This window comes from Eleutherodactylus coqui, chromosome 1, assembly GCF_035609145.1.
Source record: "Eleutherodactylus coqui strain aEleCoq1 chromosome 1, aEleCoq1.hap1, whole genome shotgun sequence".
In the NCBI taxonomy this organism is placed as follows: Eukaryota; Metazoa; Chordata; class Amphibia; order Anura; family Eleutherodactylidae; genus Eleutherodactylus; species Eleutherodactylus coqui.
Window position 1 is genome coordinate 96,898,817 of NC_089837.1, and position 25,007 is coordinate 96,923,823.

Sequence of the window (25,007 nt, forward strand, 5' to 3'; positions counted from 1 at the left end):
GATTGTGAAGATTGCAGACACTGTGTCTGCAGATCTGTAAGCCTGTGAGTGCAGAGAGCTGCCTTTGAAGATAGTTCCTCACCCGCATCCTAGCTTCCCAGTAATTACAGCAACTCTGTACGTAGCAACAGACAGTGGATTGCAGAGGAGCTAGAAGGAAGATTCCTAGTGTTAGCCATTTCAAACATGATTTACATTGCTAAAACAATAACATTTTAAATGAAAGTATATTACAAAATTGAGGACGTACACACAGGCTGTTAGAGGAGCATACGTTATCTGAAAAGTTTGTGCCGCTTTAAGGAAATCCACATGCTCCATACTAGGGAACTGCAGGGGTAGCGTACTGCCATATGGTGCTCCATGTAGCACTGTATTGTGAGAGGATAAAACTTATCTCTCAGTATAACTTTAGAGGCATGCAGTTATGTAGTAAGGTCCCATAAAGTCTATGGGTGCCCTATTATCAGTTCATACAACGTATACATTGTACACTGCCATACTAAGACCTAGTGCAATAAAAGGTTAGTTTTAGTGATGAGCGAGCATACTCGCTAATGGCAATTGCTCGAGCGAGCATTGCCCTTAGCGACTAGCTGCCCGCTCGAGAGAAAAGGTTCGGCTGCCGGTGGCGGGCAGGGAGCTGCGGGGGAGAGCGGGGAGGAATGGAGGGGAGATCTCACTCTCCCTCTCTCCCCCCTGCTCCCCCCTGCTGACTGCCGCAACTCACCGCTCCCCCGCGCCGGCACCCGAACCTTTTCTCTCGAGCGGGCAGGTACTCGCTAAGGGCAATGCTCGCTTGAGCAATTGCCCTTAGTGAGTATGCTCGCTCATCTCTAGTTACTTTGCATACAGAACATTTACATATTTTTTCCTCTAATACTGGACCTTATCCCCATTTCACAGAACCTCTTGTATCCTATTGTGGGTAGCTCTAGTCTGAACCACTGAGAATAAATGGAGCATGAGATGTATTTTACAGAATTGCCAACAAACACAATAGAGGAGTATTTTTCAGCTAATACACAAGTCCTTAGAGTCCTGTGATAACCCCCTGTCTAATAACAATAACTCAAGCATTACCCAAGCAGATGAATTTGTTACCTGTTACCATGGGAGTTGTAGTCAAATGACAGTAATCACATTACATTGTATCACAGAGAATGATGGATATCACAAAAGAAGTAAATTAAATTGTTCGCTTCATGAGATCCCTTCATGCTCTGCAGCTGGAGATGTAAAACCCTTGATGGTGGCCATTTAATTTCTTTACGCGGGTGCTCATTTTTGTGAAGACAGCCTTGTAACTGGAGTAAATAATAGCTACTCATATGTATTGATTAAGTTACTTTTGTCATAACATATAGTTCTATTGGTGCAGGGCAAGATAACTTTCCCTGATGCTTATGAAATAGCCACATTAAGGGCTCAGTCAGACGGGTGTTTTTTGCTGCGCATGTTTTTTGCGTTTGCGATACGCATCTATTAGAACTAATTCTTTTCAATGGCAGCGTTCACATGTCTGATTTTTACCTGCGCACAAAAATAAAATAGGACAACGGATTTTAAAACGCAAGTAACTGCGGCATTCAGGATTTCTTGGATGTGCAACCCCTGGATGCTTGCATCCCCCGCAGTAAATTTCAGAGAAGGGCTTTAAATATAAGCCCTTCCCTGAAAATTATCCCAAGAATGTGTAAAAAATATATATACTCACCTCTCCGCAGCTGCCCGGGCTCAGCCAATCAGATACAGCCATTTCAGCATTCAGGGATTTTAAATCCCCGCCTGCTGAAAGAGATTCAGAACAATTCAGGGAGAAGACGCAGCTGGACATGCCTGAGCCCCGGCAGCTGCGGAGAGGTGAGTATATATATTTTTTATTTTTTTTATACATTCTAGGGATGATTTCCAGGGAAGGGCTTATATTTCAAGCCCTTCCCCGTAAATCACTGCGGGGGCTGCCAGTATCTCATTGATTTTAATGGAGCCGGCTTTAGCGCCCGCTCCATTGAATTCAATGGGATAGCATTGCGGTCTTCTGCCACAGCTGTGACAGAGGATTATTTCATCTCCATGGGGAGTCCCCTTGTCATTGAACAGTGTGACAGTGCTGTCCAGTGTTCGGTGATGAGAGGACTCCCCGCGGAGATGAAGAAATCCTCGGCCACAGCTGTAGCAGAGGATCGCTATCTTTTCTGTATGTTGCAATGGGGCCACTACTGATGCCGCTGGCTCCATTGACCACAAGGTGAAACCCCTGGATGTGACAGCATCCAAGGGTTTCACATCCAAGGAATCCCCTGCTGCAGCTGTCACAGTCGCAGCAGGGGATAGCGGGCACTGCACTTTATGTGCGAATTTTGAATGCAGCCAAGTGTGCAAGCGTTTTGCGCAAAGACATGCGCAGTAAAAAAACGCCCATCTGACTGAGCCCTTAGACACTGCATAATTTGGAGGCATTTTTAGAGACCTTTTCTAAATCTTATCTACACCACTACCCTGACATGCGTCTTATCAGTAATGATATCTACTCATCAATCCTCTTATATATGCCACTTCATCCTACCACTTTAGTCTCCATTGAAAGAGATTTAAACACATTTTAAAAGAAACAGATGCATAGTGGGTACAGAAGTAGCAGTCACACCTAGGCCTTGGAGCTTAACAGGGCCCCAAATCCTCTCTGTCACACCAGTATTATATATGACACATGGAAGCTGGGGGACCAGTTGTGGATTTTGCACTGGCCACAAAATCAGACCTAAAATTAATACAGAGCCCCCAGATCAAACCTCCAAATTAATACCGGGCCCTTATCTGGCCCCCTAGTTAAAACAAACCACAGATCTGACCCCATAGTTAAAACAGATCACAGATCTTACCCCATAGTTAAAAACAGATCACAGATCTGACCCCATAGTTAAAACAGACCCTCAGATCAGAACCCAATTAAAACAGTCTCCAAATCAGATACCATAATTAAAACAGACTCCCTGATAATTAAAACAGACCACCAGCTACAGTGCTAGTCCGAGAGCTATCACTGCTTGCTAACTAAGCATGGGTCCATAGTTTTGGCGAAGCCCTGCAGTTGCTTCATTGTAGCAATTTGTGGGGGTCTCAGGAACCGGATTCTCAGCAATCAAAATTTTTGCCTTGTTCTTTCACAAGTCAAAAGTTTTTCAAAAGCGCAGTTACACTTTTAAAAAAGTAATATATACAATATCATTAATTACTAGTTCTGTAAACTCACACAGTCCGATGCCCTTCCTATCCACCCAGCCAAGCAGAAGAGGAGAAATAAAAGCATGTCACTTTATAGAAAATGTTTGACCCGGAGTATTAATTGGGATTGTGACTTATTCGCAGACATCAATCGAGTGGTTTCATAGCAATATGTATTTGTTTTACTAAACAAAAACAATCTGAATCTGTTATAGGTTGGGCTGATATCCACATTCTGGAAATAAGGAGTCTTCCCAAAGGCAACATCTCCCCAGCAATTTTTTATAAGTAGGTACAGAAATCTGAATGGACAGCTGACTCAATATACAAGTCATATACAGTATATAATGGTGTAATAAGATTTAAAGCTAAGTTCAAAGGTTGATAAAGATTGTATCTAAAAGTCTCTGACCTTAGAACATACCCATGCCATTTGTAGCAAGTCCACATCAGACACATTACATCTTAGACATCTAGATCTGTTATCTAAAAGAGCAATTTTATGCAGAAAAGAAGAGTAAATAATAACTTTATGTATCAACGGGGGGTAAAAGCAAAGTATTGTGCAAGGTCAACAGCGTAAGGCCACCTGCACACGAGCGTTCCGGATTTTCACGCGCGTATGGTACCTAAATGTGCTTGCGGATAGGTGCGGATGCGTGAAAAATCCCGCGCGGATATACGCGGATGTGTTGCGGAAAAAAACGCGCAGAAAAACCAGCAGACGCCCCTTATTGTAAACCCAACCCCTAGATAACTGCCCATTCCTTGGAAAACAGCTTTAAAACCAACACCTAGACTCCGTTTTGTCCCTCTTGCTTGTGCGAGCACCATTAAATTATTCTGGCAACATGCTTTCACCCGGTGAGCAGATGTCTTTGTGGGCATGGTTGATCCATGTAACTTTTTTCGGGCGCTTCTCCAGCGTGACTTTATTTCAGTCACTGCAAAAAAATTCACAAGAGGAATTCATTACTACAGATTTTGCATTCTTACATCCTGCATTGGCAAGAAATACTACCTATCTCCCTCTACAAATTTGCCTGTGAAGCTCTGTGCTGTGTGTTGGGACGCCTCCTACCATGCCTACTTCCTGTAGTCATAGCAACCAGTGACTCCATCTGCAGCTGCACTGCGGATGTACTGCGTGAAAAAACGCACCCATTCACTTGTATTGGAGGCTTCACGCGCAGAATCCGACCCAAATTAGAACAGGTCGCAGATTTTTTCACGCGCGTGAAAAAACGCGATACAAATCCGTCCGTCTGGGGACAACTGCGGATCCTCATAGGAGTATATTGGCTGGGGCAGATAACGTGCCTAAAATAACGCGCTGGAAATTCCGTTCGTGTGCAGGCACCCTTAAAGGGATACTTGAAAACTGCGCTGTGCACTAACTATTGAATGGGTGCAAAGGATGCCAACTGTTTCAGGATCTGTCTGAGAAAAAGGTATCAGAGCAATGGGAAGTAGAGAAAAGGAAGGAGCAAGCTGTGGAATGGAAGGACTAAACAACATGCAACACTTTATTAAGACTCTGGAAGTTTGGGAATAATGTTTCAAAGTAGGAAAGTTCCTTTAACTCCAGAAATGTGATTCTTAACATGTTTTACAGTGCTGATTGCACTACATTACAGCAGCTTCTGATAAATGCATCCACGTTTGAACATCAGTGATTCTCTCTCCGAGTTTATTAAAATCTTGTGGATTCTTTTACCTTTCCTTCAGATTCACTGCTTATACAATGATCCTTAAACCGGCTGGGGTGTTTTAACCTGTGAACGTGTCAGTCACCTGAGTGCTACCGAGGCAAATGGTAAGAAACAAGTAAACTCTCTGAACTTTGCTGTTTTATTTAGACATTTAGTGGACAAAACTATGTATCCTATTAATATGTATTCTTCAGATTGTAAAAGGTAAAGTCCCCTGGTGCGAGCACCGAGTCGTGACCGACTCCTTGGGTTACGTCACATCGTAACTTTTTCTTGGCAGACTGTTTTTGCAGGGTAGTTTGCCATTGCCTTCCCCAGTCATCTTTACCCCCTGGGTGCTCATTTTACCGACCTCGGAAGGATGGAAGGCTGAGTCAACCTTGAGTCGGCTTCCTAAGCTATGCGGGGATTGAATCTGCAACCTTCAGGTTGTGAGCGAGAGCTTAGGACTGCATTTCTGCTGCCTTAGCACTCTGTGCCACATGAGGCTCTATCCTTCAGATTATAAGCAGGTTATTAACCTGTTCTCTATAGAAAATCTCCATGATGCACATTTCATATATTCAGAGTGTTCTGTGTGAAATGTCTATTTTACATAAATAAGACTTATTCACTGAATCATTATGAAAATGTGTTAGTTATTTTCTGTATCAATACTTTTTCAGGATCTGTTCTTGTTATCAGTGGATGCAAACATTTACTTCCAGAGGCTGAAATGCCCTGACCATGTGCAGTTGACACAGGGATAATGTAGAGTCACAGCTGCATCGGGGCTTCCATGTGGAACTGAATCACAATGGCCCAATGTTTATTAAAGGGATATCCAGGACTTAAATATTAATGACCTGTCCTTGACAATAAAGGATAGATCTAAGGGTCCATTCAAATGGGGGTATTTTTACGCATGTAGTATAGACACCGTTGGATGGACAGCACACAACACAACACCATTGATTTGCATTGATGTATTCAGACTTTTTAAGCACATATTTTACATGTGTAAAGAAAAAAATTACATGAATGGGTGAGTGCTGCCTCTGATCGTCATTCAATAGCTGAGAGCTGCCTCTGATTGGTCAAAGTACTCAGCCAATCAGAGGCAGCGCATTCAGCAGGCAGGGATTTTAAATCCTCGCCTGCTGAATACTACTCAGAGCAGTGCAGGGAAAGAGCCGGCTGGACGCATCTGAGCTCCGGCAGCTGCAGAGAGGTAAGTATACATTTTTAAAAATTCTTTTGCACATTTTTAGATTGATTTTCAGGGAAGGGCTTATATTTTAAGCCCTTCCCGGAAAAATCACTGCAGCGTTTGCTGGCAGCCCATTGCTTTCAATCGAGCCGGCTGTATTGCCGGCTCCATTGAATTCAATGGGAGAATATCGCTTTCCTCTGCCACAGCTGTGAGTCCCAGTTTCACTAGACACTGTGACAATGCTGTCACAGTGACAAGTGACAATGGGACTCCCCGTGGAGATGAAGAAATTCTCTGCCACAGCTGTCACAGCTGTAGCAGAGGATCGCCATGTTCTCTGTATGTCAATGGGGCCGCCACAGCTGCCGCAGGCCCCGTTGACCACAGGTGAAACCCTTGGATGTGACAGCATCCAGGGGTTTCACATCCAAGAATCCCCTGCTGCAGCTGTCACAGCCACAGCAGGAGATAGCGGGCAGCGCTCTTTTTGAGCGGATAAACACTGCTAGCAATGCTTTTTCCGCCGTGACGCCCGCTTCGGTTAGCAAATTTTTGAACGCATAACTGATGCGTTCAAAAATTTGTGCGTCAAAAAGCCCATGTGACTGAGGCCCTATGGATGCCTGTCTATCTCCATGGCAACATACTACAAACAAACTGTGTGTGGCCTGAAGCTGCAGACACACCCCTTACATCTGTCTCCCCTTTCTTTTGAACATATTTATTGTAGTTTAACAAGAAGTAGGGGACAGATGGATGGCAGAATAACTGGAAGATGAGACTACACAGGGTTTGAAGTTACTATGGAGACACATAGTTTTGTCTAGGAGCTGCAAACATAAAACTTCTGCAAAGTTGCTAACAATGGTTGCAAATATGGCCCCCTCCTTTACCTTGGATATATAGGATTCTTAGGCCTCGTTTACACGAGCGTGGTTTTAGTGCATTACAGGCACTTGAAAAGATCGCATCTAATAGAACCAATGGTTTTGTATAGAAGCGTTCACACAAAGGAATTTTAGACGTGCAAAATACTCGCATCTAACAGAAATAGAACATACAACTGCAAAGCTCGCATCTAAAGTCCGTGCTGCGAGAAAAGATAGGACCTAACCTATCTTTGGTGCGTAATGCATGGGAGTTTCCATAGACTCCTATGGGAGCTGGATACCATGCACCATGCAGCTCCGATCATGTGAACGGGCAATTTTACACCTAATTAAGCTTGAGACTTAATAGCTGGAAATCACCCGTCCACACGATTTTCTTCTGAGCGTTATGCAATATTTTTGCGATGCTCTTAGAGCGCTAAAACCACGCTCATGTGAACGAGGCCTTAAGATGCATTTAGACTGAATGATTATCATTCGGAAAATCATTAAAACGAACGAAAGTGAACAACAATTATTCAGTCTAAATGTAAGGCAACGGCGAACGAGAATCGTTCGATTTTCGTTTGTCGTTCAGTGTCAGCCGGCATTAAAAATAGCTTGGGCTCATGCAGCTTAAAAGCTGATTAATTGAGAATCCTACAATCCTTGCGTTTTTTTTAATGCTGCGATATCGCTGCGTCTTTTTAACGCGATTGTCAATGGGACTTTCTAATGTTAAAAGCGCATCACACAAAAATCGCAAAGCACAAACTTGCAATGCGTTTTTAACATTAGAAAGTCCCATTGACAATCGTGTTTTAAAAAACGCAGCATTAAAAAAGCACAAGTGGGTAGGAGCCCTAAACAGGCTGCCCGAGCCCGATGACGTCACCAGCTCGTTCGCCCAGGCAAACAAGAATCGTGAGATTCTCGTTCTGTCTGAAAGAGCCATTACTCTTCTCATCCGCACTACTGCCTTTCGCCAACTAGAACAAGAACTGCTGGAGGAGTTTCATAGTGGCAAGCCCCTTCTGGCATTGAGCTCTGCGCACCTTCTATAAGGCGTGTGACCGTGATCTTCGAGGACAGTAAACAGTTGTCTGAGCCAGTCAATCCACAACAATGACAGGTTTTTCTGTTGCTCTAACAGTGTCACCGCTCCTCCCTTATCCCTCCGTTGTGTAGACCTAGCTATGTACCGAGTGCTATGAATGAACCAGTGTCTACCAGATGCTGTCCTAATGCCTTCTTATAACAATTACCAGGCACAGATTCCCACACTGTACAATACCACACAGAATTTCTTTACAATGAAAATATTTGGCTCTGATCCGTATTTGCCCAATAGAAAATAATAGAAATACTTAGGCAAAAACACAAAAAATAGATCATGCTGCATTTTTTTAAAAACACCCATGCAAAAAAAAAACACCAATGTGAATAGATGCATTCATAGATTTACATTAGCTCTGTGTTACGGACCTGAAAATTCGTACCAAACATAGAGCTAAAATAAACTAGTCTGAAACCGTCCTACACCGTGCGGTCCTTCTTATCAGCTGTTCTGCCGAACGATGGATTTCATGCTGAACTGAAATTCATCGATCAGCAGAAAAGTGAAAGATGGGCACAGTGTATTACTCTCTGCGTAATCCTGTTCACAGCGCTATTAATGTATTGCTGCAAGGAGCAAGACTTAGTTCAAATTACGCTTTTAAAGAGAGTTAGACACTATAAAAGGTTCATACTGTAGTTGATTGGGACCCTAATAAGTGGGATGGGGACCAATATTCATTTGCCAATTTCTTTAGCTATCTTTCACACCTTATCCTCTTTACCAGCAGTATGGACAATGGCTGGCGGCTTATGTACACCAAGAGGCTTATTGTTTTGTATTCTTTCACACACATAAAACAATTGTTTCACTATTTTCTGTGCAGTCTTTTACTATTTCTCTAGCTGATTTCCATATAGGCATACTACTTGCCCTGTACGTTTCCCATATTGTCTGTTCCTTTATCTAAACCGGCGTCTCTGATATCTTTCATATGCTTTTTTTCCCGTACTATTGCCAGAACCCATAGTTAAAGGTTCCCACTTTTCTAAGTCCTATCTGTCTATATATTTTATACGTTTGTCTGCGTACGTCTCCCCCTTCCCTTTCTCTTATGGACTTACCTCTTGATTTACCACTGTTACACAGCATTGAGGATGCATACGGCTTTCCTCAGATAAATCTGGCGGTCCCTTCTGCCAAGTCCGAAACTGGCAGGATAACTATTTATTTTATTTCCCACTATTCATCACTAAGTAAACAGGACCTGATATCACCTAGTAAACTAAGGACCCCTGGTCCCTGGTCCTGGAATAGTTTTACGGACTCCTTAAGGGGGGGTTTAGGGGATTTCTGGTGATATTATAACAGACTCAGTAAAAGCAAATTATGGCTAACATGACACAGACAATCAACGTACAGATTTCAACAATTACTACAGGCAACATGGCAATATACACACAAGGGTTCTTCCGTCTAGCACGGTTACTAAGAACACCGTAAATAACAGGCAGAAGCGTCCTATATAACATACAGCAACTCACCCCCTGTCGACACGAGGACTGAATGAAGTCAGGAGAGCCCAGAGCTTGAGTGGCAAGTCAAGAGCTTACCGTATACCGGTGTTTTGTAGATCTGGGGTCCCGTGGCCTCTCGTCCGGCTGGTCGGCAGGTAGTGTAGTCAGGTATCGGCTGCAGGTAAGGAGTTAGCTTCTGCCCCACTTGTCGGGCGCCAAATAAACTGTGGGGGGTCTGGAACGCAGACCGTAATGCGAATGTTGCCTGTATCCAAATTAAGAGGAAATATTATATAGAGTACTCATAGTTGAGAACCATAATGACCCACTATACACAGACTTAGTAAATCAGAATGAATTCTGTTTATTGTTGTACATTGCTAGTTTATATGCAAGTTGTAAAGAAGGCGTTTCCAATACCTAGTTTCATTCTACTTTTGCTGACCAAACCCTCATTCCAACAGATTACAATAGGGCTGTAAATCAAAAGCCTTTTAAACAAAAGGTATCAACAAAGCTGTTTGAACTATACATAAAACAATTACATGTGATAATAAAGGTTGTCTCCTGGCTGGCTGAGTACCTACTTAATCAGAATGTAATCTTAAAGATCCATCAACAATTTGCACATCAAAAGAGGGGACATTGTTTCTAGTTTTCACATAGACAAAACTGGTTCGGCCACCTACTCGGGAGTCAGCACAGAGTTGGTATTCAGTAAGATAACTGAATAAAATCTAATTAATCATACATTTAGTATTTTAAAATCAATATTCAAATAAACGCTTGAATATACCTTTTTACATATGATTCTATATCCAAATTCTACTAGCCACTTCCGGAATGTTTTACATATAATACATAACATTATATAACCAAATAACTAATGTCACATTCATTACATTGTTTCCTTATCTTTCTTATGTTAGGTTATTGATTAATATTGATTGACCCCTATCATTCCCCCATTTGGACATCAGAGCCACCATTATCTCCTGGTTCTGTCACCCATAGGTGCCGGGTTCCCAGGTAGGAATGGTGCACTCTATGTCCATCAAGATATGAAGACATAATATCAAATATTGCAAGTCAATCAAGTTTACAATACAGTAATCTTAGATTTATCAACATCAATATCGTCATCGTCATATTAGACACTTAAAGGGGTGTAGAAAATCGGCATTCAGTACATTTAGCTGTGCATAAAATTATTACCTTAATTGCAATATATATATATACACATAAGATTATACTAGTCGGACGATTGCAGAGTAGTTGTTACTTCTGTTGCCTTAATTCGTTGGCATTTCCCGATTTCATTAGAGTCACAAGTAAAATTACAACATTCTTCAGCCAACGCAACATTTCTCACCTAAAACCGAGTTATATTCGTCCAATGTGTATATTCAATGGTATCGCAATGGGGACAATATTCAAATAAATTAAGGAAGGTGTTTTCCTGAACAACATTGTCATCTACTTCATCACTATCATTGTGAACTATTGAGCGTATGTCTCGAAGAGTCTCTACAGGAGTGGGGACAGATAATAGAAAAGTCCGCAAAATGTCCTCTCCACTCCTGAGGTTGGGCATACACGTGTGGGAAATATTTGCCCATCCAGTCCATCGCTTGTCCATGTGGATCGTTCGTAGTGGTGTTTCCCAATAAGAAGACAGTCCAATAAGACAAATGCAGAAGTCGAAATCAAAATGTCCATTACCTCCCCCACCCAAACAACGCCGGGATCCCACCCATCACTTTTCCTCTGGCTCGGGAACTTTCTTGCAGTGGGAGGCATGTATCCACTTTTACAGAAGTAGGTGTTGACAACAGAACTTGGTATTGTCCGTCAAACCTTGGGTCCAAGGCCTTTATTACGTGTCTTTTTGCGACCACCCAATCTCCAGGTGGCAAGAAATGAGTCCCCTCTAGGTTGTCAGGGTCTGGAATTGGGGAAAACACTAGATCGGGTGTTATTTTCAGTTTACGACATAGTTCTTGTACATATTCAATAACCTTATCACACCCCTGCTGTAGGGCCTGTGGATGGTACAGGCCTAATCTTGGCATAGAGCCAAACAACACTTCTTTTAACTTAAGCATATAATTTTAGTTCTTTCAACTTTGTTAAACTCTGCAGGTGATATGGAGTGTAAAACGCTTGTTCCACCCCAAGGCTGACATCACCTTTCGCATCACTTAACCTGTAAATTGTGTACCTCTGTCACTCTCAATTGTCTCTAGTACCCCAAATCTACATACAAGTTCTGACACAAGTTTAGCCACTGTACATTGTGCGGTGGCTTTGAACAGGTCCACGCACACAAGGACGTACTCATACCTGCCTGATTTGGGAAGCTGGATGTAATCGATTTGTAATCTCTGAATAGGATACAGTGGTCACTTCACATGCCTTCACATATGCCTTCGCCAACCTGTCCAACCCTGGAGCATACCATACCTTGTCCACAACAGAAACCATGGCATTCCGAGAGGCATGCACTTTCCCATGAGCTAGGACGGCGAGGTGGGGGTAGGCAGCCGCTGGTACATCATCTACGTCCCGTAGGACGCCAAATCCCAAATCAACAAGAGTGGTGGGACCAAGATCCAACTTACAGCACAAGGGGTCTTGCGTACTGTCCAGGAGGGCTGCAGCCTTGGCTGCCCTATCCCCTTGTTCTCTGGTGACTGCCCCTGCGTGTGTGCTTTAACCTTTATTATTGCCACCTGTCCTGGCAACATGATAGCTTAATGGGCTTGCCTTGTGCCGTGAGAAAGCTCCTGGACCGCCAGATGGGTCCATAATCGTGTGCAGTACCAAAGGCGTACCTGGAATCAGTGTAGATATTAGTAGTGGTATATTTTTCAATCGTACAGGCCTCAGTTCCTGCGCTGACATGTGTGGCGGCAGTGGCTTTTGTACAAGCATCTCATTCAGTGTGACTACTTCAAAACCTGTTACAAACCTTCCTTCGTCATTCAGGTATCTAGATCCATCCACAAACATTTCAAGGTGGGGGTTTAGGAGGGGTTTGTCAGTGACATGTGCGAACCCAGCTGTCACAATCATGCTGGTGTTCTGCGTCAAAGGCCTCCTCTTCATCATCAGTCAGAGAATTTGCAAAAAGCTGGTCCTCTGTACTTACTCCCCCATTTGAATCAGTGTCACCTAATGGCAATAAGGTGGCCGGATTCAAAGTGGTGCAACGTTGAAATGAGACGTTGGATGAAGAGTGTACTGCAAGTTCCATTTTTGATCTGTCTAGCACGGGACAGATGTCTATGGCTTACCTGTGTCAGAATTCCATGTACGTCATGTGGGGTGTAGATCACCATGGTGTGATCTAGGACAACGTCAGAACTTTTGTCCATTAGTGCCTGAACTGCTAGAACCGCTCGGACGCAGGATGGAGACCCTCTAGCCACCGCGTCAAGATGGGCACTGTAGTATGCTACAGGTCGCTTTTTGTGTCAGTACAGCGGTGGCGTGTCCCTCCATCTCAGTGACGTACATTTGGAAAGGGTTGTCATAGTCTGGCAGCCCCAGTGCACCCGGTTACCTGTACTTTCAGCTGATAGAAGGCTGACTCTGCCTGCGGGGTCAGGGCAAATGGCCGTGAACCCAAACAGTCGTACAGAGGCTGCATAGTCATGGAGGCAGAGCGTCCATTGCCAATAGTATGAAACCAGTCCCAAGAAGGTACGCAACTGGGCATGGGAGGTGGGAAGTTGCATGTCACTTACCACCTTCGTGCGTTCCGGCGTCAGGTGCTTAGTACCTGGACCTAGGCAGTGGCCCAGGAACACTACGTGAGACTTGCAGAACTGAAGTTTCTCTTTGCTGGCTTTGCAGCCATTCTACTCTGATGGAGGAAACACAAAAGGCTTAGTGATGCATTGAGGTAACTATTTGTGTCAGCAGTACATAAAAGTAAATTAAAAACAAATCATCAACATATTACAAGAGGGCGGTGCCCTCGGTAATTGGCCAGGTGTCTAATACCAGTTTCATGAATCTGGTGAACTGGTTTTGGGCTATTCTGTGCCCCTTGTGGCAGCACTATCCAACAGTACTGCTTTCCTCTGAAATTAAATACAAACAAATACAGACAGTCTGTCGAGGTCCGTCTGACTGGTAGCCCAAAGGCTCAAAGGAACGACACTAAGAACTTGTTTCTCTGCGTGCCTAAGAGTGAAGACAGGGAGAGGTGTCGCTAGGTCTGCTGCCATCCGACCGAAGGTCGGGTGACTTTCAGACCTGGGGTGTATACGAGCCTCACCGGACGAGTGAAGTTCGATACAAGATCCCAAGGATCCCATCATTTCGGTTCCCAATATGCTTTCAGGACTTTCCAGCACAAGGAAGCGCATGAGGCATCGTGACCCTTTAAACATTACCTCTAGTGGTTCAGTTTCTGCCAGCTGAATCGGCACTCCTGAAACCCCTTGCACCAATTACTGCTAGATAATCAAGCTGGTATTCTATTAAAATAGATCAGAACCTTGTTGCAAAAAAAAAAAAAAAAAATTAAATTAAAAATTTTTGAAATTGCTGACCTGCAATACCTAGATCAACTATGTCAGATGTCCAGTTCCTTGGGCTAAGCAATGACTCAGGAATTGGAGTTTGTCTTGGAGGTGGCTTACTATTTGTCAGGACCTGCGGAAAGCTGAGTTTCTGCAGTAGCTATCAAGACAAATGCATGAGCCGGATCTACCAAGAGAGCAGTTAGTTTACAAAACCTCCTCTGAACTGTCATTTGAGGTCTCAACCCGTACCGATCCATCCGGTGAAAATTTGATGGATGCAGATAAGGTGTCAGAACCGGCAACTCTCGGGGCCGCCGTGCCCGCACCACCGGTCCGGCCACCCGGGGTACAGGAGCACGGCGCAGAGGTACCCCGGTTCTTGTGATCTCCCCGGGCCGCTGTAAGACTGGTCGCCGCCGGGTTGCTAGGGAGCCAGCTGGTGCTTCTAGTCGCTTGACTACCAGGCTGGCTTCCCTGGTAACTGTCTGTGCAGTGAGACTGGGGGCGTGCCCCCAGCACCGCCCTGATTAGCCCTGCTGCTGTCAGGCTCCCCGCCCCAATCAGCTTCTGGGGCGGGAGCGCTGACAGCATTTAAATAGGTGTGTTTTCCTCTCAGGCCTTGCCAGTGTTAGTTTGGTCTTCCAGCTGCACCCGCGTATTCTTTTGGCTCCTGTTTGTGACCCCGGCTTTCCTGACCTCTGCTTTTGGACCTTGACTACGTTTTTGCCTGACCCCCCTGTACTGCGTACCCTCCTGTTGCCGACCCGGATTGTCTGACCATTCTACCGTTGTTTGTCTTCAGTGTCTGTTTGTCTTCCCGTGTCCCGCTTCCCTAGTGAGGGTAGGGACCGCCGCCCAGTTGTCGCCCTGGGGGTTAGCCCAGGGGGGCAAGTAGGCAGGGACAGGGGTTGCGGGATATCTCAGGGACCCCCATATCCCGGACACTGTCCTGACAGTAACACTGGCCGAAGGTAGGTCAGACTCGTGCATCCGCCCGGCTACTTTGAATCCCTCGATGGAGGCCGTGGCTGCGTTAGCGAACCAGGTCCAGGTCCTTACTAACCTGGTCCAGGACCTAACCGCCCGCACGCAGCTACAGGAACAAGTGGCGGCTGCAGGTCCCATGCAGCCCCCTTCCGCTCCCGGGACTATGTCAGAACCCCGAGCCACGCTGCCGGACTGCTTCTCTGGAGAGAGAGGTCAGTTCTTTGCATTTAGAGAGAGCTGCAAGCTCTACTTTGATCTCCGACCCCACTCCTCTGGTACTGAATACCAGAAAGTGGGAATTGTAATTACCCGCCTGAGGGGGGACCCCCAAAATTGGGCTTTCTCGCTACCAGCAGGCTCTCCAGCCCGACTATCCCTTGACGTTTTTTTTTCCGCCCTGGGTCAAATTTATGACGAACCCGACCGGGCGGGCTACGCAGTCTCCAAACTTCTGGCCCTGCGCCAGGGTTGTAAAATGGCGGAGGACTACTGTTCCCAATTCCGTCAACATTGTACGGAATCCGGGTGGAACGATGCCGCCCTAAAAGACTTATTTTTGACCGGTCTGTCTGAGGGTCTCAAGGACCTACTTGTGGCCCACCCAGAGCCTAGAACCCTGGAGCAAGCCATGACGCTTGCTATTCGGGCCGACCGACGTTTGAGGGGCCGACACGCCGCTCGGACCACTCCACTCCCCACGCCCACTTCTTCTACTGACCCGACTTTTCCACCTCCCACCACCGAGGCCATGGAGCTGGGAGCCATGAACCCCAAGCAGCGACGGGAAAATCGCCTGAAGAAGAACCTCTGCTTCTACTGTGGGGAGCCGGGTCACCGCATTGCAACCTGCGCCAAGAAGCCATGGCAGGGAAAACGTCCGCTCCTAGGCAGTTGTCCGGAGGACTGTCTAGGAGCCAAGGTACTCCCTGTGTTGTCCAAAATGTTATTGCCTTGCACCCTAGAATTCCATGCTTTCCACCGTACTGGGCAAGCCTTCGTTGATTCTGGGGCTGCTGCTAATTTCGTTAACTTTAATTTCGTTGCTCAACTGTCCGGGGTTCTGTTACGTTTAGAGACTCCGATTCTTGTTTCAGGAGTGGACTCCACTCCACTGCAAGCAGGGGTAGTTAATCTGGTTACCCCTGAAGTAAGGTTTACGATAGGAGCCTTACACGTGGAAACCTGCACCTTTCTAGTGATGAGAGATTTGTCTGTGGACGTCGTCCTAGGCCTCCCCTGGCTCCGGGAGCACAACCCGGTAGTAAATTGGGACACGTTGGAACTGGTAAAGTGGGGTCCCCGCTGTGCCAACCACCTTTGTGCGGTGAAGGTGGGAATCTCCACCTGCGAGGGGACCCCCCTACCAGATTACCTCTCCGAGTTTTCTGACGTGTTCTCCAAACAATTATCTGAAGCTCTGCCCCCTCATAGGGAATGGGACTGTAAAATAGACTTGATTCCTGGGGCCAAACTTCCTAAGGGCCGCATTTATAACGTTACGGTTCCTGAGAGAGAATCCATGAGGGACTATATCCAGGACAGCCTGGCCAAGGGGCACATCCGGCCCTCAGAATCCCCGGTGGGTGCCGGGTTTTTCTTCGTTGAGAAGAAGGATGGGGGCCTCCGGCCCTGTATTGACTATAGAGAGCTAAACAAAATCACAGTACGAAACCAGTATGCCCTTCCACTCATTCCTGACCTCCTCAACCAGGTCGCTGGTGCCCGATGGTTTTCTAAACTTGATCTCAGGGGAGCATACAACCTCATCCGCATTCGGGAGGGGGATGAGTGGAAAACCGCCTTCAATACGCCCCTCGGGCATTTTGAATACCTAGTTATGCCTTTTGGATTGTGTAACGCCCCCGCCATTTTTCAGGGGTACATGAACTCAGTGTTTCAGGATATCATGGGGGTGTTCGTGGTTGTATATCTAGACGACATTTTGATTTTTTCCTCCGACTTGCCAAGTCACCATACTCACGTTCAGACTGTACTAGCTCGACTCAGACATAACAAGCTGTTTGCTAAACTCGAGAAATGTGTGTTCGGGGTACAAAAGATATCATTTTTGGGGTATATCATCACGCCATGCGACTTCCAGATGGATCCTGAAAAGGTGAAAGCCATCACGGAGTGGGCCCAGCCAGGGTCGTTGAAAGCCCTTCAACGCTTCCTCGGCTTCGCCAACTACTATCGCAAATTCATCAAAGACTTCTCCGTGGTGGCTAAACCTCTAACGGACCTCACCAGAAAGGGGGCAGATGTGAGGACCTGGTCTTCTGAGGCTCTGAGGGCCTTCGATACCTTAAAGGCGGCGTTCTCTTCTGCACCTGTCCTAGTACAACCAGATCTGTCCAGCCCTTTTTTGGTGGAAGTAGATGCCTCTGAGTTTGGTGTGGGAGCGGTACTGTCCCAAGGTCCCTCCACTCTCACCAACCTTAGACCGTGTGCCTATTTTTCTAGGAAGTTTTCTTCCACCGAACGGAACTATGATATAGGCAACCGGGAATTGCTGGCGATTAAGTGGGCTTTCGAAGAGTGGAGGCATTTTTTGGAAGGAGCCCATCACCAGATCACGGTACTCACAGACCATAAAAACCTCACCTATCTAGATTCCGCTAAGAGGTTAAATGCTCGGCAAGCCCGCTGGGCCTTGTTCTTCTCTCGGTTCAATTTTGTGGTTACCTATAGACCCGGTTCTAAGAATGTCAAGGCTGATGCCCTGTCTAGGAGCTTTGGTTCTCCGGAACCTGCCGAGCCGGAGCCTGAGAGCATTCTCTCCCCTGGGGTGGTCCTCGCTGCTGTCTCCTCCGACCTTTCACCTCTCATTCACGCCGCTCAACAATCTGCTCCTGAAGCCCTTCCGGAAGGCAAATTATTTGTCCCATCGTCACTGAGATTGAAAGTGTTAGAGGAGACACACGCTTCTGTCCTAGCTGGACACCCCGGCATCAGGGGTACGCTGGAGTTAGTATCCAGACTCTATTGGTGGCCGCACATGGCCAAGGAGGTACGGGTATTTGTGTCCGCGTGCCCGGTTTGCGCAAGGGGGAAGAATCTCAGGAGACGTCCTGAGGGTCCTCTTCTTCCCTTGCCCATTCCGTCCAGGCCATGGTCCCATTTGTCCATGGATTTTATTACTGATCTGCCATCCTCGCTGGGGAATACGGTCATCTGGGTAATAGTAGACCGTTTCTCTAAAATGTCACATTTTGTTCCGCTTTGCAAGTTGCCTAACGCCAAACTTCTGTCTGAAATGTTCATCAAGGAGATTGTTCGGTTACATGGGATCCCCGAGGACATTGTGTCAGATAGAGGGGTTCAGTTCGTCGCTCGCTTCTGGCGAGCCTTCTGTAAAAATCTAAACGTAAATTTGTCCTTCTCCTCCGCTTTCCATCCCGAGAGTAACGGACAAACGGAACGAATGAACCAAGAACTTATCCAGTATCTGCGACTGTTTGTCTCTGATAACCAGTATCAGTGGGCCAACTACTTACCTCTCGCCGAATTTGCTATCAACAACCATGTTAACTCGTCGACCCAATTGTCACCTTTTTTTTGTAACTATGGGTTTCATCCCCGGTTCTCGCTTTCCACTCCTGTGGTCTCGAACAATCCGGCCGCCGACATATCCTCTGAGGAACTGTGCACAGTTTGGGCCCAGGTTCGTAAGAACCTTCAGGGTTCCCAAGAGAAACTGCGTAAATACGCAAATAAAAGATGTACCATCTCTGCACCTTTTGTAGTCGGGGAGCAAGTTTTGTTGTCCTCCAAGAATCTGAGACTCAAGGTTCCCTCCCTGAAACTTGCTCCTCGGTTCATTGGCCCATTTACTGTTTCTCAGGTCATCAACCCGGTGTCATATAAGTTGGCACTTCCTGACCCCTGGAAGGTCCACAAGGTGTTTCACAAAAGCTTACTTAAGAAGTATGTGACTCCAGTTCTACCCACCCAGAACCCGCCTCCTCCTTCTCTGGTACAGGGGGAACTGGAGTATGAAGTAGAAAGGCTGGTGGATGCCCGACGGGTTAGAGGTGTGCTGCAGTACCTGGTCCACTGGAGAGGATTTGGCCCTGAGGATAGGACGTGGGTCCCTGCCAGGGACGTTCATGCGCCACGCCTAGTCCAGGCATTCCACAGGGCTTTCCCGCTTAAGCCCGCACCTGGCCATGGGGGTCCGGTGTCCCCCCGTAGAAGGGGGGGTACTGTCAGAACCGGCAACTCTCGGGGCCGCCGTGCCCGCACCACCGGTCCGGCCACCCGGGGTACAGGAGCACGGCGCAGAGGTACCCCGGTTCTTGTGATCTCCCCGGGCCGCTGTAAGACTGGTCGCCGCCGGGTTGCTAGGGAGCCAGCTGGTGCTTCTAGTCGCTTGACTACCAGGCTGGCTTCCCTGGTAACTGTCTGTGCAGTGAGACTGGGGGCGTGCCCCCAGCACCGCCCTGATTAGCCCTGCTGCTGTCAGGCTCCCCGCCCCAATCAGCTTCTGGGGCGGGAGCGCTGACAGCATTTAAATAGGTGTGTTTTCCTCTCAGGCCTTGCCAGTGTTAGTTTGGTCTTCCAGCTGCACCCGCGTATTCTTTTGGCTCCTGTTTGTGACCCCGGCTTTCCTGACCTCTGCTTTTGGACCTTGACTACGTTTTTGCCTGACCCCCCTGTACTGCGTACCCTCCTGTTGCCGACCCGGATTGTCTGACCATTCTACCGTTGTTTGTCTTCAGTGTCTGTTTGTCTTCCCGTGTCCCGCTTCCCTAGTGAGGGTAGGGACCGCCGCCCAGTTGTCGCCCTGGGGGTTAGCCCAGGGGGGCAAGTAGGCAGGGACAGGGGTTGCGGGATATCTCAGGGACCCCCATATCCCGGACACTGTCCTGACATAAGGCTTGTAAGATATTAGTACAAATAACAGACATGAATTACAACAAGGCAGAATAATCCACAAACATGTATTCATATTGGAATATGATATTCTTTAAGCAAATTCATTATTAATCTGATCCTGCCTGCAATGTCTCATCAAATTTAAGAAGAAAAAAATGTCCTAACTGCCCAAGCTCCTCACCCCCTCCTTTTGTAGACAAAAGAAGGATGAAACATTACCTACTTTTACATTATCTAGCTCCACCCCTTGATGCTGGTCATCTGCATGTCTCTCCTACAGAACATTCTCTCAGAGACAGTGCAGTACTAACAGCATTTAGCAGTGATATAGACGTCCAACCAATCACAGAACTGACATTTACACAAAAAGCAAAAATATATATATATCTTAAAATCCCTATGTTCTCTATTTTTAAGACCGTATAATTCACATAATTCATTACAAGTTTCTTATTTCATCAGCGTCTTTCTTCCTTTCTATGACACTGAATTTTATCTCTATGAAACAATAGCTAAGATATTAATAAGCAACTAAAACATTCAGACTTCAAACAGCATTAATTATTAGTAATTACTAGACGTATACTTCTCTCCTAGGCTGGTCTGTGTTGAGGGTGGAGGAAAACCTCTTCCTATTGTTCTTCCCTCCCATCTCCTTACATCACCTAGCTCCACCCCCTGTGGTCTGGCTCAGCATTTGGTCTTTCTTGCCTCATTTAGTTTCTAGCCACCGGACAGTATACACCATATAACACAAGTATCTCATGTGAAGTAGAAACTGGGATTGTATTTACTGTTCATAGAACTTCCCATATTGAACAAAGTATATATATATTTAATATAATACAACATAGGGGCTTTTTCTTGTGCAGCCAAATATAACTAATTCTCAATTCACATTTCTTTGCAAAGACAAGTAGGCCCTCTAGTCTACAGAGAAACTTCTCCAGACAGATAGCAAAGCTGTATAACAGGTTCCACTGCCTGTGACCATCTTCTATTGTGTGTAAATAACCTGGGCTGACTATTTAAGATTAACCCAGAATGTAATATACTTGCCCCCACCTTACAAAACTGCAAATTCACACTCACTAAGGGGGGTTTTATTCATTCCTATACGGACTGATAATATGTGAAGTAGAAATTGGGATTGTATTTACTGTACACCAGACTTCCAATAATGAGCGAATTATGTATAGATAAGAAAAACTCTTAGTACCGCGGTTTTTACACGATTCGCTCAGAATAGGCTACCCAATGACAAACACAATACAACTTATGCCCATTTCTACCCACATACTGATATTCACCACACTGCGACCACTCAGCGGCCAATATATTATAGGGGGCTTTATTCCACCCTGGCATAATTAACAATTCATCGGACACGTCTTTGTTCTTAGCTACCGACATTTTCGTACTATTTCGGATTTTCTTAAACGGCGACATTTTCACACTATGCAAGATTATCACAAGAAATTCTTCAACTATCAGTTTATCAAAATTTTCCTTTAAAACAAACTAGTGTATTACTCTCTGCGTAATCCTGTTCACAGCGCTATTAATGTATTGCTGCAAGGAGCAAGACTTAGTTCAAATTACGCTTTTAAAGAGAGTTAGACACTATAAAAGGTTCATACTGTAGTTGATTGGGACCCTAATAAGTGGGATGGGGACCAATATTCATTTGCCAATTTCTTTAGCTATCTTTCACACCTTATCCTCTTTACCAGCAGTATGGACAATGGCTGGCGGCTTATGTACACCAAGAGGCTTATTGTTTTGTATTCTTTCACACACATAAAACAATTGTTTCACTATTTTCTGTGCAGTCTTTTACTATTTCTCTAGCTGATTTCCATATAGGCATACTACTTGCCCTGTACGTTTCCCATATTGTCTGTTCCTTTATCTAAACCGGCGTCTCTGATATCTTTCATATGCTTTTTTTCCCGTACTATTGCCAGAACCCATAGTTAAAGGTTCCCACTTTTCTAAGTCCTATCTGTCTATATATTTTATACGTTTGTCTGCGTACGTCTCCCCCTTCCCTTTCTCTTATGGACTTACCTCTTGATTTACCACTGTTACACAGCATTGAGGATGCATACGGCTTTCCTCAGATAAATCTGGCGGTCCCTTCTGCCAAGTCCGAAACTGGCAGGATAACTATTTATTTTATTTCCCACTATTCATCACTAAGTAAACAGGACCTGATATCACCTAGTAAACTAAGGACCCCTGGTCCCTGGTCCTGGAATAGTTTTACGGACTCCTTAAGGGGGGGTTTAGGGGATTTCTGGTGATATTATAACAGACTCAGTAAAAGCAAATTATGGCTAACATGACACAGACAATCAACGTACAGATTTCAACAATTACTACAGGCAACATGGCAATATACACACAAGGGTTCTTCCGTCTAGCACGGTTACTAAGAACACCGTAAATAACAGGCAGAAGCGTCCTATATAACATACAGCAACTCACCCCCTGTCGACACGAGGACTGAATGAAGTCAGGAGAGCCCAGAGCTTGAGTGGCAAGTCAAGAGCTTACCGTATACCGGTGTTTTGTAGATCTGGGGTCCCGTGGCCTCTCGTCCGGCTGGTCGGCAGGTAGTGTAGTCAGGTATCGGCTGCAGGTAAGGAGTTAGCTTCTGCCCCACTTGTCGGGCGCCAAATAAACTGTGGGGGGTCTGGAACGCAGACCGTAATGCGAATGTTGCCTGTATCCAAATTAAGAGGAAATATTATATAGAGTACTCATAGTTGAGAACCATAATGACCCACTATACACAGACTTAGTAAATCAGAATGAATTCTGTTTATTGTTGTACATTGCTAGTTTATATGCAAGTTGTAAAGAAGGCGTTTCCAATACCTAGTTTCATTCTACTTTTGCTGACCAAACCCTCATTCCAACAGATTACAATAGGGCTGTAAATCAAAAGCCTTTTAAACAAAAGGTATCAACAAAGCTGTTTGAACTATACATAAAACAATTACATGTGATAATAAAGGTTGTCTCCTGGCTGGCTGAGTACCTACTTAATCAGAATGTAATCTTAAAGATCCATCAACAATTTGCACATCAAAAGAGGGGACATTGTTTCTAGTTTTCACATAGACAAAACTGGTTCGGCCACCTACTCGGGAGTCAGCACAGAGTTGGTATTCAGTAAGATAACTGAATAAAATCTAATTAATCATACATTTAGTATTTTAAAATCAATATTCAAATAAACGCTTGAATATACCTTTTTACATATGATTCTATATCCAAATTCTACTAGCCACTTCCGGAATGTTTTACATATAATACATAACATTATATAACCAAATAACTAATGTCACATTCATTACACTGTTTCCTTATCTTTCTTATGTTAGGTTATTGATTAATATTGATTGACCCCTATCAGTACCATCAATGATTATATATTTTTCACTATACTATATTCATTTATTTTATGATATATATATATATAGAGGTGATCCGTCAGTCCTGGACAAAGTTGGCTAAACACACTACACTTACATTGATTGACCAATACTGCCCATATGAGCAGTGCTGGCCAGTCAGATCAGCATGTAGTGTCTTACTCTGCCAATGCATACTAATGCACAGTGTGCATCACGTAGTGAGAGAAGCAGTTTGGCCATCTTTGTATCTCAAGGATAATTGTTAGTGCATACAAATCTATTTATCTGGCTAGCTAATCCTGCCTGTATGTGTTAATTTGTTGATCTGTAGATGTTATGTGCTTTCTCATAGGTCAAGATGTGCAGTGAAGGAGTACAAATGCAGAAGAAACTGGATGAGAACGTGAAAGGCAGAACAGACAAGCCAAAAGTAGACCCCAATATCGATGGGGGTTGGGCATGGATGGTCGTACTGTCCTCATTTCTCGTCCACCTTTTGGTTATGGGATCCCAGATGGCACTTGGGATACTTAACATGGAGTGGCTTGAAGAGTTCAATCAAAGCAGAGGTCTGACAGCATGGGTTAGCTCCCTATCAATGGGCATTACGTTGATTGTAGGTACGGAATGGCACGATTGACTGAGAATTTAAATGATAATCCTAAATGACTTAAAGTGAAGGTCCAGCTTCATGGCCACTTTTTTAAATCCAAACAACTTTTCAGTCTTAATTAAAAATCTCTTATCACTTAGTGTCTACAGCTCCTAGGTAGACCTAGGTTTATTTCCTAATAACAGATTATAAACAATATCTATGTAATCTGATCCCGTAGTTATGTTGTTTTTTATTTGTTCTCTATTTCTTTCTAATCTACTAAATGTACATTAGCAAGAATTAAGGACAGATGAAAGTAAAAATAGTCTAACTATAGAATCAGACTACATGAGTCTTCTTTGTAGTCTGTTGCCATGGAGACACATAGACCTGCTAGATGCTGAAGACAAAATAGGAAGGTTTTACATAATCTTCCCATGCTAATGACCCCTGACCAACAATGATCATGTTGGTCAGTACTCGTTACCATTGTGTTCATAGACAAACTATCTACTTTATTGAGACCACCGATTGTTAACACAGTCTTTAATCACCCTATAGCTGTCATTTATTGGCTGTATGTCTTCCCATGTACATGGGGTGTTGTGCAGTGAACTGGCAGGCATTTTGTGTTCACAAAAGCGAGACCATCAACTAACGAATGAGTGTTTGCTCATTCGTCAGCTAATCATTGGTCTCTTTTATTATGTTTTGGCTTGGTGAGCATGAATTAAAAAAAAGAACTTGGACAACCTCTTTAAAGACAATCTTTCACCATCTTTTCACAGCCCTCTCTGAGAGCAGCACAAGGTAGTGACAGGCCTGCTGATTTCAGTGATATGTCCGCTGTATGTATCTGTGTTGTTGTTTGGGAGAAACTTGCATTCTATAAGTAGCAGCCAAACGTAAAGGACTACAGGAAATAGTCCTCGATATTCATGAGCTGCAGGATAGCTCCACCCACCCTATCCTCCAGCCACTGATTGACTGCTGTCTGTTTACTAGGCCTGAT

General features: G+C 45.0%; 1 protein-coding gene across 4 annotated transcripts in view; it reads left to right on the top strand.

Annotated features, from left to right (window-relative positions):
- Positions 1-25,007, top strand: part of SLC16A14 (solute carrier family 16 member 14) — a 49,852-nt gene that overhangs the window by 16,387 nt on the left and 8,458 nt on the right. For 2 of the 4 annotated variants that reach the window (XM_066598161.1, XM_066598163.1), the window contains 3 exons: positions 3,444-3,516; positions 4,957-5,044; positions 23,753-24,020. In XM_066598161.1, the coding sequence (XP_066454258.1) occupies positions 5,042-5,044; positions 23,753-24,020 (271 nt within the window). In that variant the 5' untranslated portion in view covers positions 3,444-3,516; positions 4,957-5,041. The remainder of the gene's footprint in view (positions 1-3,443; positions 3,517-4,956; positions 5,045-23,752; positions 24,021-25,007) is intronic. The other 2 variants (XM_066598164.1, XM_066598165.1) reach the window with 1 other exon arrangement.